Source organism: Cynocephalus volans, chromosome 4 (genome assembly GCF_027409185.1).
Source record: "Cynocephalus volans isolate mCynVol1 chromosome 4, mCynVol1.pri, whole genome shotgun sequence".
In the NCBI taxonomy this organism is placed as follows: domain Eukaryota; kingdom Metazoa; phylum Chordata; class Mammalia; order Dermoptera; family Cynocephalidae; genus Cynocephalus; species Cynocephalus volans.
In genome coordinates this window covers 108,473,096-108,489,311 of record NC_084463.1, presented here as the reverse complement: position 1 = coordinate 108,489,311, position 16,216 = coordinate 108,473,096, and the positions used below count along the sequence as shown (strand labels likewise).

General features: G+C 36.9%; 1 protein-coding gene across 1 annotated transcript; it reads left to right on the top strand.

The window, feature by feature from the left end:
- Nucleotides 1-954: 954 nt before the first annotated feature.
- LOC134377176 (olfactory receptor 10A6) lies at nt 955-1,935 on the top strand. The gene has a single exon (XM_063095792.1). It carries the CDS (start codon nt 991-993, stop codon nt 1,933-1,935), a length of 945 nt encoding a protein of 314 aa, XP_062951862.1. The 5' UTR covers nt 955-990.
- Nucleotides 1,936-16,216: the final 14,281 nt, after the last annotated feature.

Sequence of the window (16,216 nt, the reverse complement as noted above, 5' to 3'; positions counted from 1 at the left end):
ATATTAATTGGTGATAATGGAAAAAAAATAGAGCAAGGTGTAAGAGGTACTTGTTAGAGAGTCCTGGGGTATCAGATGTGTGTACTATTTTATGTATCATACTGGTTAAGGTGTTGGAAGCAATTTATTTAGTGTAGATAAAAAAAAAAAAGAGATTAAACAGAATGAAAGAGAGTGGAAACTTATAAATTACAGTTTCACAAAAACTTCCAAAATGGACCTTTTTTTAAGTCATCATGGTAACAAGGATGGGCCTTGGATATTTGGCCCTTAAAATTTCATACCTAAATAAATGGCAGCTTAATTGGCTAGGCCAGTCTGGTCGGAAATCAATAAGCCTGAAGCCAAGTCACATTGTTTATAGGTCAACTAAGGTAGGTTAATCTAAACCACAACCTCTGTTTGTTTCTACAGAAGGTTTTCATCTTTAACCAAGTCATATGTAGGCATTTTGAATCCAGTAAATTTTTAAAAAAATTTATTTCTAGTTTACTGTAACATTAAATTATTCATTTATTATTAAAATTTTGGAAGTTTTTTTCAATCTAGCTAATTTTTAACACTTTATTTTTTGTGTTCTTATATTTCATATTTATTTAAATTTGAAAAAAGTGGATGATATCTATAACTCTGTTACAGGAATGGTACCTAAGTTATAAAATATTTATATTTGCTTTAAGGCTATGTTTAATTTTTAAACTACATACTATACACCTTTGTATAGAACTTTGATATTATTTTGTACTTTACAACAAGATTTCTGAGATAGAATTTATCACTTGTTGATTTATAATTGAAAGATTCATTACTGCGAGTATTTGGCCATTCTCCAAAATGGCAACAATGAATTTTTGTCAAAATGGGCTCCCCTTTTCATCTTCTGCCAAGCTTTTCTGGGGTGAATGCCGACTGGAACTCTCAGCTGTTGGACCATGATGTCACACATTATATACTATGTCCATAAAAACAAGATAGGGCTCAACTACTGAAATGAAAAGGCAAAATCAAAGCTCTGTCATTGAATTCATCCTCTTGGGCTTCTCTAACTTCCCTCAACTCCAACAGCAGCTCTTTGCAGTTTTCTTGGTGATTTATCTGGCGACCCTGGTGGGAAATGCCATCATTATAGTCATCATCTCTCTGGACCAGAGGCTCCACGTTCCCATGTACCTGTTCCTCCAGAACTTATCTGTGGTGGACCTGAGTTTCAGTGCAGTCATTATGCCTGAAATGCTGGTGGTCCTCTCCACTGAGAAAACTACAGTATCTTTTGTGGGCTGTTTTGCACAGATGTATTTCATTCTTCTTTTTGGTGGGACTGAATGTTTTCTCCTGGGGGCAATGGCTTATGACCGATTTTCAGCAATCTGCCATCCTCTGAACTACCCAATGATTATGCACAAAAGGGTTTTTATGAAATTAGTTATATTTTCATGGGCCTTAGGATTCATGTTAGGTTCTGTGCAAACATCATGGGTGTCTAGTTTTCCCTTTTGTGGCCCCAATGAAATTAATCATATATCTTGTGAAACCCCAGCTGTGCTAGAACTTGCATGTGCAGACACCTTCTTGTTTGAAATCTATGCCTTCACAGGCACCATTTTGATTATTTTGGTTCCTTTCTTGTTGATACTCTTGTCTTACCTTCGAATTCTCTTTGCCATCCTGAAGATGCCGGCAACCACTGGGAAACAAAGGGCATTTTCCACGTGTGCGTCCCATCTCACATCTGTCACCCTCTTCTATGGCACAGCCAGTATGACTTATTTGCAGCCCAAATCTGCCTACTCACCAGAAACCAAGAAATTGATGTCTCTGTCTTACTCACTGCTTACACCTCTGCTAAATCCACTTATCTACAGCTTGCGAAACAGTGAGATGAAAAGGGCTTTGATTAAATTATGGAGAAGAAAAGTGATTTTACCCACAGTGTGATCTGTTGAGAAGCCATGAGATGTTTGGTAACTGCCTGAACTCTATTTAAATTAATTAAATGGTGAAAACAGTTTGCAACAGTTTGCATATCTTGGTTTGAGTATGCTTAATTTGTTAAGTTCTGAATATTTCATCATATATTAGGGCATCTTTATATGTTAATGTTTCCATTCTTTTTTCATACCTGCATAATATTTCTTAATATTTTATATAACACAATTTCTTCAACATTTTGTTTAGTAGTGGCCCTATTGGTGGTTATTTTTTGTTATGATAGACAATACTAAAATAAAGAACCTATTTCTACATATTTACAAATTCTGGTGCTTTAATTTCTACAGTATAAATTTCTCAAAGTGGGTTTGATTTCAAAGGAAATGTGAGTATAGTGTAAGACTGGCCCGAAAGTGCGAATCTTACTTGTTGGGAAGGCTCATCTCACAAAGACCAGGAGACAGAGATCGTTGCAATCAAGCAAGAGGTTTTTTTTTTATTCCAGCATACTGGGGTCGCTCCGTCTTCAGGACAGAAGCAGCCGCAGGCTCTTAACACAAGCACTTTTTATTCAGTTTGGTAGGCAGACTTTGGCAACAGGATGAGTTGTACACAACTTATTGGTCACCTGAGGTGACTTTTAATTTCGTTGGTGGCCTTCGTGGGGTGGTACACAGACGAGGAACTGGGGAATTGGCCAATAGCCCACCCCTTTTGCGGTTAGGCCCTTCCTGGAACTGGGTGAACTTTGGGCTCTTTGGAAAGTCCCTTCCCCCTGGCAACGGAAAGTCCTTATCTTCTGGTAACGGAAGGTCTCAAGCACCTGGTAGTGGAAAGTCCTAAATACTTGGTATTGTTTACCCAAAAAGGTTGGGGGTCATCTCTACCTCTACAATAGCAGATTGAATTATGTCCCCCCCAAACTCACTGAAGCTTGAATTGTGTCCCCCAAGTTTTATGTATTAGAAACTTGGTCCCCACTGTGACTATTAAGAAAGTGGGAAATCCTTTTATGGTAATTGAATGGTGGAGCCTTGAAGAGGTGATGAGATTGCAGGACCATGCCGTAGTGAATGGATGAAAAATGGTGGCCATGGAGTGGTTCTGAGAGTTTTAAAAGAAGAGAGGAGAGTCTCTCTGCTCTCTCTGCTCCACCATTTCACAGTGTAATATGTTGCATCACTGAAGTCACCACCAAGACCTCACCAGATATGTTCCCTGGACTTTGGACGTCCTGGCCTCTGACACTGTAAGCAATAAATTTCATTTTCTGTGTAAATCACCAGTTTTACATATTTCTTCGTAAGCAACAGAAACGGACTAATACAGTGAGTTTTTACATTTTCTGAGATATTACCAAATTACTTTTCTAAATGATCTTAAATAATTCAGACTGACCTGAAGACCCATTCTGCCCCACTGACTGGGTTGAACTCCAAGAAGCCTACAGTAAAGGGATGAAATTTTTAGTTTTGTAGTCAAAATATGTTCTATGAATTAGTAGAAAAGAGCAGCTATTTACTGACAGGACCTCAAAGGCTGTGTATTCAGAGACCCAGAGAAGTCATTATCCAAAACTGGATTTCATCTAGTTATCTTAGAATTTATTAATCCAGTGTTTTGAATAGAGAACATGTGTTCAGTTTTGAAAGTAATTTACAGTATTGCTATCCTTCTTACTTATAAACAATTGCTGTTGGAAACCTGGTCAAAATTCTTTTATAGGGCAAAAATGCCCCCCACACTGGCCAAACAATGTATGATTGCTTTTTGTTCTTTTGGGGCACAAATATAATTATGTCTATTTTCTATTATCCTTGAGTCATAGCAATATCTGTGTGTATCTTTCCCAGAATGAATAACTACATACTTTGCAACATTGAAATGCAACGTTTTATTCTTGCTTCCTATTTTAACATTGCTACAAGAAATAGGTAGGGTCCCACTCATTGAATCTACGTCAAAGGACTAACACCAACCTTCATATCTGCTCCAAGGGAGATAATAACGAGATCAGAACATTTTCCTCTATGAAGCAATCATTCCTTCGATAAAAAAAACTTTTTTTCCCTTCAGATCTACCCCTGTCAAGACTGGGGTGGAGTTGTAAATCTGATCGGAGTTTTTTTAAAAAAGGAATTTCATCAGCAGAAGATTGAAACTTTGAGGGTGATATCTGAATGTTGTGTAATATTGTTTTCAGTTGGGCATCAAACACGAATTTGGCCAAAAAGACTTTGATTGGATCTCATCTCTCCGCATCCTGAAATTTCCTTGTGATGGCTCTTAGCACAACTAATTAAGTAAGGCTAATCTAAAACAAACAAATAAACAAGCAAATAAACAAAGAATATCAAATACAGACTTCCTTTTAATCATTCTTTAGTTCATCTGTTCATTCATTGGTTAGATAAACCAATGTTTTGTAAGAAAAATACTCTTAAAAAATTTTTTGAGAGATCCAATTATGAATGAAACTGTCCTTGCGTTTGAAGGTCTTACAGTTTATTGAACGGTGATTAGACTTTGGAAGGTCACTAAATTTATTCTCTTTCCTATTTCATTGTCCTTTGGGATAAATAAAAGCCTGCACTGGCAAGATGTTTATGGAATTACAGGAAAGGAATCAGGTTACATTATTTCCAAACATGTGCATGTGTATCAAGGTCATGCTGGGAATTTATACAGTTGTGATGTTATTTGAGGAGATAGAAATGATTAATAGTAAATTTGGCTATAGTTTTAAAATTTTGTGTCATTCTGATGAATAGAAATTTCAACGATGCTTCACACATTACCTAATCATGTCATTTTTCATACTATTCTCTGTGGTGGTTTTTGTTACAGTCACTGTGGCAGATGCTACTAGTTGCCTAGTTTATGCCCATTCTCTCTTTTCTTTAGTAACAAAACACCAATTTTCCTAAGGGCAGAAATTGTATTCCTTGTGTTGGACTTCAGTGAAAACTCTTTAAAAGAGGATAACTTAGTTAACAGGGACATTTTGCACTTTGTCCTTCCCCTTCCCTCCATCTGAAAGCAGCCATGGTGCTAGATGTGGACCAGCCAACTTTCATAAAAGTTGTCTGCATGAGCCGGATGTTGCTTATAGAAATACCCAATCCATACTGATATTGTTATGAAAAATGTTAATTTGTGAAAACTTACATGGAGTGAATAATCTGACATTATAATCCACAATGTACTGATGCTTAAGGTTAGAAAATTTTAAATTATGTTTTTCTATCTAAAATAGAAACTATGGAATTCTAATACTGGTCGTCATGAATGAAGTTTGACAAAAAAAGAACATTCTAGAAGTGCAATAGAGTTATGGTTTTCTTCATGAAAATCCAGGCAAATAGCCTGATGCCACAGACAGATATAAGTGTATTAGAATCTCCCTCACCAAAGATGCTTGGAGTAGAGGTGGCTGATATTCTAAGCAAACTTGAAATGATGAGCAAACCACATATACAGCTTCATTTCAAATATATAAAAAAGTGAATCTTTTTTTCATCAGAAAGTAATATAGGCTTCTCAAAGAAAATATGCAGAAAAAACTGTTACCTCAAATTCTACCATGAAACACTACACATTGTTAACATTTTGTTAAGTTCCTTTCCTAGTATTTTTTTTTCCATGGACATATTTGTTGTTGTTTACATAACTTGTATCCTAGAATTTTTCAAATGTGTATTTTATTTGTTTCATTTAATATCTTATACATCGTTTAGGTTATCACAAAATTTTTATAAATGTAAGTTTTCATTAGAACATGAAAAAACTAATTTATTTGCCTAGTCCCTGTTTTTGGATGCTTAAGGTATTTTGAATTTTGTCCGTACATCAAATGTGCTGCCATTACATGCATGGTATTTTTCCTCTGGTATTTAAAATTATTTACTTTAGCCTAGATTTCAGAAAAGGAATTACTGGATTTGTTAAAAGATAAAATTATAAGAAATCTATTTTTGTAGATCTTAATTGGCTTTTACTTTATTTTTTTTAAATGCCTGATTCTACAAACAGGCAGCAAGTCCAAACAAAAATGGCTTAGAATGCTCCAGCCCACCCCACGCACAGGTGATATTGATAGCTAGAGAAAAGGAAGAGACACACAGAAAACAGAAATGAGGTCCAGGGATAGCCTGATTGGTTAAAATTCATTTCAACATGGTTTAAACAGTTGGCAGCTTGTGATTGGTGGAGGCTCAGCTATTTGTTCCTAAGTTAGGTTTTCAGTTTATTTATGTACTGAGTTAGGTTGCAGTTAAGAACTTGCAGAGAGGCCTCCTGGGCCAATTTTAGTCTGATTTAACAGGTCAAATGTTTTGAATATTGTTAGGCTTTTGATACATGTTTCCAATGAGGAAGGTTGTTCTTGTTGACCTACTCCACCTCTGTGTTCTAGTGTCTATTTTCTGCTTGTGAACCAGTATTATTAAGTTTTTTGTTGTAGTTGCATTGATGAGTGTTATAGTATTTGTATAGAGGCAATATTTGTGTGTGTGTGTGTGTGTGTGTGTGTGTGTGTGTGTGTGTGTGTGTGTGTGTGTGTGTGTGTGTGTGTGTGTGTGTGTGTTAGGCTGTGACTTCCCAGTAGTTGATGCAAAGATATTGGTGGGAAGGAAAATGGCCAATTTGAGAAAAGGAAAGAAAGATAATCTTTGTTCAACAGTGTTTGCTGAATGACTTCTGTATCAGGCACTGTGCCACGTGCTGGGAACACAAAGATATGCAAGATAGTCTAATGGGAGAGACAACTATTGAACAAATAAATACATAGTAAAAACAACATAATTACAATTGTAGTAACTATTATAAAGGGAAAGCCCAGATACCTTGGGATTATAACAGGAGGACTTATCTAACCTGAAGGGGATGGTGGAAAAGGAGTAGGACCAGAAAAGACAGGGAAGGCCTCCTGGAGAAAGTGCATTTAAATGGTTTAAAGACTTAAACCTTGAAGGCTCATAAGAATTAGCCAGGCCCGACTATGGAGGGTGGAGCAGTCCAGCTGGAAGGAACAAAGTGTTTTAAGCTTTTAATGTGAAGGAACTTGATGTAATTTGTCAAAGGACAAAATTAAAACAAATTTAGTTTAAATATCTCAGTTGGCTTTATTGTGATCCTAGAATCGGGCAACACTCCATTCCATAAAACAGAATAAGTATTGCAATGAACTGAGCATAAGAAGTTGTCTTTATAGAAAGAAAAATGGTTAAAAAAGCAGAAACAAAAACCAAAAACCAGATTGGTTATTTCAAAGTTCCTTTCCTTGTAAGGTGGGAACAGGGAGACAACAATGGATAAATAACTGACTGGTTAACATCAGGGTACTTGTTTTGTGTAAGGACTAGAGCAGAGGGAACTTCGTTAACATGCCTATTGAAGATTTAAACTGGTCTGTTTGGGACACTGGCTCTCTCTCTGTCCTGCTTTCTCCAAAGGTTTGGTGACATAGAACTTTTAGCATGGATGACTCTATTTTGATTTTTAGTTTGGTCTGTTGGGGCCCACTACAAAAACTTAGTCCAAAATCATGGCCTCCTGTAATTTTTATTTAGCACATTCAAGGAACGAGAGACAGCTGGGGAGGGAGAGGGAGGAGTGGGATGAGGAGATAAGCAGAAGCCAGACCATGCAAAGCCTTGTGCGTACAGTAAGAACTCTGAACTTTGCCTACTAGCAATAGATGGCCGGTGAAAGGTGTAACACAAAGTGGTGACATGGCCATAGTTGTTCTTTTAAAATATCCTCTGGCTCTGAGTAGATAACCCATGGGAAGGCTGCAAGAGTGGAAATAGACAAGGAAAAGGAAATTGCTGTGACAAGTTAGAGTGATGTGGCTTGGATGAGGATTATGGCAGTGGAAACAGAAAAATATCAATTTTTCTACCCATGTTTAAGAAATCTAATCGACAGGACATGGTAATGGATTTTATGTCGTTGGAGGGGGGTAGGAGAGAGGGAAGTGTCAGGGATAAGCCCACATTTCTGGTTGAAGCAAAAAGTGGATGGGACTTCCATTTGCAGAGATGTGTGACACTGGAAGGGAAGACTTTTTAGGGTGAAATCCAATTTTGGATGAGTAGGGTTTGAAATGCCTGGGTGAAACCAAAGTCACATAGATGGCTGGAATACATAGGTTGGGCTCAGAATGGAGGTCTGAATTGGGGAAACAACTGCAGAACGTTACAACCAGTTACAGAGTAGTAGCTAGAGAGAGATGCGTGATGCAGGGACGGTATTCTTAAACTGGAGAGACTGCACAATGTCTGAAGTCCCATGGATAGAGATCAATAGAGAAGGAGAGAGATTGAACTAGTATGGCACATGCCCTGTGCTGATGTGGTTTCTATCTGAGGAAGAAATAGACACAAATGGATAAAGTGGTACATGGATAACAGAGAGAGGACTAGAGACTTTTCATATTACATGGTTTCCAGGGACCAAGCAGTTCAGATTAGGGTGCCAAGGACAGAGGAAGTGGATCTAGGAAGAAGCTTCAAGATGGAGCCTCTAGGCACTATGTGAATGAATCTCCAGGAGGGTCATGGTCCACTACACCAAAAGATGGACTAAATTCTCACTGCCATCTAGTGACTCAAGTGTGTAGTCAGTATAATCTCATTGCTGAAAGTACAGGGAGCTAAACTTGTTCATGGTTCAACAACATTTATTTCTTAGGTCAGTTCTGGGCACAACAAATTTGGGCAAGTGGCAAATGCAGTGGCAATATTCATGTCCCTAACAGGTGTAGGTATAACTTTTGTTAGGCTTAGGAGTAGAAGGGCTGAGGTGCATCCTCAGTTCTTTCCCCCTTTCCTGGCTCCTTCCTCAACATTGCTGTATTTTTTCACAACCACCACTACCACCAAGACCATTATCGTAGCCACTACCACCAGCACCGCCATCACCGTCACCATCACTACACCACCATCACCATAATCATCACTCCACGCCTCACACATTACACGTTCACAATAATGGATTATGTCTGTTATCTCATTTGGGTATTTGTTCATAAATTTAAAACCACTTATTGGGTACCTACCTTCTGCTGGTTCCTATGCTAGATGTTAGGCAAAAAGATCAAGCACTATCAGACTTGAATCTCTAGAATTTAAGTTCTTACCAAAATCTGTATATTTTTCTTAAAGACTTTGGATTCTTACTTTATGTAGTGGTTAAAAACTTTTGAATAAATTATTTATAAAAACCTGTTTTAAAAAGAAAAGGCACAGTCATTCATTTCCAGGAACTAACAATTGAATGACTGAAGCTGATAAGTAAACTATTACAACATAGTGTGTTGAATGTAATAATTGTCATTAACACATCTTGTGAGACTTCACAAATACGTCACTTAAGACTAGGAGTCAGAGAAGGCTTTATGGTGGAAGCAATCGTGGTCATAGTTTGTAAGACCAATAAGAGTTAGTTATATGGCAAAAGCAAGAAAGAGAACTCTACATATAGGGTCAAGCTAGTGTTTGAAAAGCATGGAGGATTTAAAACTTTCTGAGTAGAATTGTGTGACAGCATCATACAATACTTGGGGGAGGCAAGAAATGAGGCCAGACCATGAAAGACATTATTACCCAAGCAAAGGAGCTAGAACTCAATTTTGAAAGGCATCAGGAGTCACTGAAGGATGTTACACAGGGAGAAACAAAATAAAATTTGTATTTTAATTATAGCTAGTTTTATTGGACACTATATGCCCTACTAAGCCTTTTACATAGATGAGTTCATTTTAATCTTTGCAAGAATACCATTTGACAGAGGAACTGATACTAAATAATTTGTCTAAATATTCAAAATTATTTTGTGGCTGAGTAGGATTAGAACACAGATTTCTTGGACTTCAGAATTCATGCTTTTGGCTAGGAAGTGTGTTCTACTGCCTCTCCTGTGATAAAAGAATAGGAACCAGAAATACTCTCAAGTTGGGCTTAAGTGTCCCAGGCATTGTTGCAGGGGTTGTGCACTGTGATGTTGCCTCCAATATACATACCAGGCTTGAGCACCCTCATGAAGGTGGCCAGACTGGGTAAATCTATATGCCAGGAATAGGTCACAAGCAGAGATGGTGGGCCAAGTTGTTCAGATCAGTACTGGCCATTCTTGCAGGTGTGATACACCACCTGAAATCAACGTGTCCTTGTGCAATTCTTCTGGCATCAAAGGATCCCATCAATGTATGCTGTTTGGGTCTAAGTTACTTCTGGAAAGTAAATAAGGGCAAATCTTTTCAGAAAGTTCATGTTTTGAACTTTTGACTTCTCAGCCAGGCCTCTAGGCAGGGAAAACCGGGCATTCATTGCAAATGAAAATTCTTTCAATCTCTGTTACAACTGTTGTCAAGTATTACCTGATTTTTGCTTTTTCTAGCATTGTAGCCTTTGCTAATAAACTCTGTGGACTTCCAATATTTGGCAATTTACAGAATTTCAAGTTATCATTTCAAAATAAAATTTGTAGCAAACCAATTTTTGGCATTAGGTCTTCGAACTAGGCCATTTCTATGTTTTTTCTCATTATCATCCGGAAACAGGGCAGACCATCCCAAGATGTCATTGCAAGGATGTCCAGAAGGAAGCTAGAACTTCTTGTAGATCAGGATGGCCTAAAGCAGTGGAAATATCAAGAGCAGAGCACAGACACTCCCATCATAATAATTGCAAACTTGTCTCCTGGTCTATTGCATTGCTCTATATTTCATTCAGATAAAGCTATTCAATGACCATACTTTATTCCAGTTTTGTTTAAGAGTGGTTCTCAAAGTTGATTTGGGGACCCCTGTGGGACCCTGGGACCCTCTTAGGGGTTCTGTGAGGTCAAAATTATTTTCATAATAATATTATAATGTTATTTGCCTTTTACCTCTCATCCTCTCAGGAATGTACAGTAAAGTTTTCCAGAAGCTATATTGATGTATTATATCACAACAGATTGAATGCAGAAGCTGACATAAGAATTCAGCTGTGTTCTAAGCCAGATATTAAAGAGATCTGAAAAAATGAAAAACAATGACACTCTTCTAAATATTTTTGAAAATATAATTATTTCTCATCAAAATTGTTATTTCTGTTAACATGTAATGGGCTTATTATTATTTTTAAAAAATAAGTTAAATATTTTAAAAAGTCTTAGTTTTAATTTCTAATAAAACAAAAGCTCTTTGGGGTTCTCTATACATTGTGAGTGTAAGGTGTCCTGAGACTAAAAAGTTTAAGAATGCTAGTTTAAAGAATTCACTGTAGGCAACTTCTCAATGCCTTTAAGAGGAAGGATGTATGCCTTGATTTGCTTCCCCTGCCGCTCTGCCCCTCAAAGAAAAGAAAACCAGAGGCAGCAGAAATACATGGGTTTACAGGTTCCTGATCTCCTGGTGTCAAACATTCCTCTCTGTATAGTTGATCTGTTTCCTTGGTAACTAAACTGAAGCTGCCACCTGTGACCTATTAACAACCTCCCTAGGCCTGTTGGATTCCACAGGGCAGTAGCTGTCTGGGAATAATTAGGAAACTTCATAAGGAAGTTTCCTCAAGCAGGAAATTGGTTCCCCTGGAACTTGTTAACCATTAACTCTACTAAGCTCATGAAAATATTTACTGAAAATTAGTAAACGTGTTCAGGTCCTTTGGGAGCACTTACCAAAGGCGAATAGTGTCAGGAATCAGGGACTATGAGTTTATTAAAGGTTTAGGTGTCAACTTTAAGATATGATGAGGGAGTAATTAGGTTAAAATGACTCTCGAGCTTCTAATGAAGCCGCGCTTTTAAGCTTCTCCCTGGGTGAAAAAGTAGGAGTCTACCTGGTCTAAAGTAGGAATGTGAGATGTAATTAAGGTATACTTTAAATCCAGATGTTCCCTTTCACTGAGCTGCTTTTGCTACCACAGACTTTAGCAATAGTTACAAGGGCTTGCAGAACCTGGAGAACTTGGCCAAACTTAAGACAGTCTCAGCCAATCATGTTTCTGACGACTTGAGCAGTGTCAACTGAGTAATAAGCAATAGATTTTTCCCTGGATAATACTTGGAGGCTTTAAGACTTACCCAATCTAAGCACATGAATCAAAAGTAAAAACAAAACAAAACAAATCTATAAGCAAAACACAACTGTATTTTCCCTTGGGGGGAGGGGGGGACAGGGCAGGGCAGGCAAGAAGCCAAGAGCACAATAGAGTGAAAGGAAAGAATGAGAGACTGAGTCCAGAGGTCTCCACCTCAGTGACACATCCTGCATCCCACAGGAGGACACCCTGTTCAGGGCTGCAGCCTGGGGACTCCCAGTTCTGCACCAGGCTAACCCCAGACCCTTACAAAGTAGCACGTCTGACAGATAGAATGGCAATGCCATTACTTCCTCCTCCTATCATTCAAATGCTTTATAGATGGCCTGAAATGGAAAACAGTTTCAGTTCCACCTAAAAGATCAACAAATTACATTCAGAGAGAACATTTCAATGTAAAAACTTTGTAGCAAACTTTAAAGAGTATGAAAAATATAGGGAGTAAGAGTTTGAGTGCCTACTATGAGCTGGGTACTTTGCTGAACACTGTGCTCTCTCATTTAATGCTCTGAATAATCCTTTAGCTTAGACTCTACTATTACCTTCATTTTACTCACAAGGAAACCTAGCTGCGCAGAACTTAACTACATTGCCCAAGGCCAAGTGGCAGAAGTGGAAACAGAGCATCTTTTCTTTTAACTCCAAGTTCCAAATTTTGGACCAAAGCTATGCTCACGATGTCACATTTACTTCTTTGTTCGACTACCATTTACTGAGGGGTCACTCCATGCCAGACCCCAAAAAAGGCCAAAAAAGACATTGTTCCTTCCCATATAGGGCTTATGGTAAAGAGCAAAAGACATAAATGAAATAATCACATAAATCAGCATATCATTATAAGCCAGGGAAAGTGTCTGAAGGACTATGCAATGCAGACCAATGAGTCAATCTATTTATCTATCTATCTGTCATCTGTCTATCTTCTTGACCAGGGCTAGAGAGTTCCAGAAAGACATTTCCAAGAAATTAACCAGGCAGTTTGTGGAGAGTAGGTGGTGAAGACAGTCATAAACAGAAAAAGCAAAGGGTCTGTGACAGAAAGAATCAAAACTCAGGCAAAGAACCCAAAGAAGTTCAGTGTATGATATATGGCTGAAGAGAAATGGAGGATCTTAATACTTCATTGAGGAAGCTACTGAAAAGGCTCTGTTGCTGTATACTGATTTTGATTTTTTGTTTGTTTTGAATTTTTTGGCTATTTTTCTTGTGTGAGAAGTATTTCATGTATGGAGAATAGAGAATAATGTAATGAATATTCATGTAATTGTTACCAATTTAAAGTGTTATAATTGAATAATGCATTTGAATAATATGACTTCAGTTATAATTGAAGTCTCTTGTATACCCCTAATAACATCAAAAATTTTAAGCCAAGGACAGCCATGAACAGATTTGCATTTTGAGAAGATCTTTGAGAAGTTGCAGGGTAGACAGTGATTTAGAAGGAAACCAGCATGGAGCCGTCCAGGTGAGAGGTGTAGTGAACTGGACTGGGGTGGTGATGCAGGAGATGGGAAGAAGGGACAAACTGGGCAGTATTAGGATGAAACAGGCATAACTGACAGATTGGTTAAGGGTAGTGAGAGGGTGGAATGAGGGCTGAAGATAACTCCTGAAATAATCTCTCATGAAATGAAGCAATATTTCTAGGCAGAAATGTGTCTATGCCTAATGATCATCTCAAGAATGAAGAAAAAAGTATGACCAAATTAAAATTGAAACGACAAATACGGCCATTGTTGGAAGTAGTACAGTTAAACTATGAATATTTTCAAGTTTTCTAGATAATGCTAAACTGTATTTCAAAATGGTTGTACCAATTTGTATCTTAATGTAAATTGGCAAGTTAAATTTTTTAGTGAGTTAAATTCTTAAAAAATTTAATTTGTATTTTAGGGTGATGTATATAATTAATTGATATATTTACTTACTATATCCTTTTCCCCCAACAAGATCAAACCTTTAGTAGACTCTTACTTCTTTCCCCCCAAACCCATTCGATTGCCCTGCATTAGTATCTCTCATGTTGAGATTGTTTGAATTTCTTTCCAAACTCTCATATTTCTGAAACATGCATCAATAATTCTTTGGGTTCGATTATACAATTCGCTTGTTTTTTAATTCATCACTGAGAGACAGAGAGAGAGAGAGACAGAGAGAGAGAGTGTGTGTGTGTGTGTGTGTGTGTGTGTGTGTGTGTGTGAGAGAGAGAGAGAGAGAGATCTTCCTTTAACTTGAATTCCCTTTTTTGTTTTCCTGGAGTATACACTTGAATAGTTTTTCCAGAGAAAGTCTGAAAGCAATAAAATTTCTGAGTTCTTGCATGTTTGAAAATGCTTTGTTTTGTATCTCTTCTTAATGATAGGTCGACTAGATGTAGTTTAGGTTCAAAGTCAACTTTCTTCAGCCATAAATGGGTTATAGATGTGCTGGGATGGCCAGAGTTTTGATGTCTATTTCCTCCAGGCATAAGTGAAATTTTCCTTTTAAGCTATTATGCCATATGAACATTATAATTTTCCAATTATGCTGTGATGTGGAAAAGATTGGGAAATATTTCTCTAGAACAGAGTGAAAAATAATCCCCTTTATTTAGATTTTTCAAATTGTTTATTACACAATGGTAATAGAGTCATATTGAAACTAGTAAAATATTTTTATCTGTGGTTATATATCTTTTTCTGCATTCTAATTTTGTGTTTTCCCCCTCTCTTTTTCTTCTGGGTAGAGATGTCGAAAATGTGCGAATTATTGGTCTTTTCAAAAAAGTAGACTTTTTCTTTTCTTTAAATCAAGTATACTGATTTTCTGCAATTCATTAAATTCATGTCTTTATATGTAGTAATTTATTTCTAACTCTTTTTGCTTTATTAGTAGTAGTATTTTTCTATCCACTTTGAATTTTTTAAATAAATAATTATTATTTTGAAATAAATAGCATAAAGGGTACAGATTTTCTTCAGTTTACCACTTTGGACAAATAGTGATATACAGTGCTTTCATTTGATGACAATGATTCATTTCTAGTTATATTATATACCGTCTCATTCCAGTTAAGATGGCTAATATCCAAAAGACTGTGAATGATAAATGCTGGCAAGGCTGTGGAGAAAAAGGAACTCTCATACACTGTTGGTGGGACTACAAAATGGTGCAGCCTTTATGGAAAATGGTATGGAGGTTCCTCAAACAATTGCAGATAGATCTACCATATGACCCAGCTATCCCACTGCTGGGAATATACTCAGAGGAATGGAAATCCTCATGCTGAAGGGATACCTGTACTCCCATGTTTATTGCAGTACTATTTATGATAGCCAAGAGTTGGAACCAGCCCAAATGTCCATCATTAGATGAGTGGCTACGGAAAATGTGGTACATCTACACAATGGAATACTACTCTGCTATAAAAAAGAATGAAATACTGCCATTTGCAACAACATGGATGGACTTAGAGAAAATTAAGTGAAACAAGTCAGGCACAGAAAGAGAAATACCACATGTTCTCACTTATTTGTGGGAGCTAAAAATAAATAAATAAATAAATATACACACAAACAAATAAAGGGTGGGGGGGGTGGAAAAAGACAACAATCACATCAATTCCTTGAACTTGTTAAGACAAGTGAACAGATACGATGCAGTGGAGGGGAGGGGAGAGAGGGAGGGAGGAAAGAGGAACAGGTGAAGGGACATGAAAATCAACTACAATGTATATTGAGAAGTTAAAATAAAAATAAATAAATCAATAAATACAATAAAGAATAAAAAACTAACTAAATAAATAAAATGTTATTTTTCAAAGTTACTAGAGAAATACATGTACATTATCTTAAAAAGCTAGAAAACACAGACAAGCAATAGAAGATGGAGAATACCATACTCCCACTAACCTGGAGAAATATTGATATCTAGTTGTACATTCCTCCCAATTCCCATTTTTTATTTCTAGACCTTCTAAATTTTATGCATACATTTTTATTTATATAAATATTAAATTATCTTATATATACTGTTCTGAATCCTCTCTTTATAATTTAATAGAAGACTATGGGTATATTTCTATGCAAATACAAGTATTATTCCATTGTGTGGATGGCCCTGGATTTACTTACACATCTTCCTTTTGATGGGCAGTTATGTGGTTTCTAATTTTTTTCACTCTTTTACAGAATACTCAAATAAATATCCTTGTACTT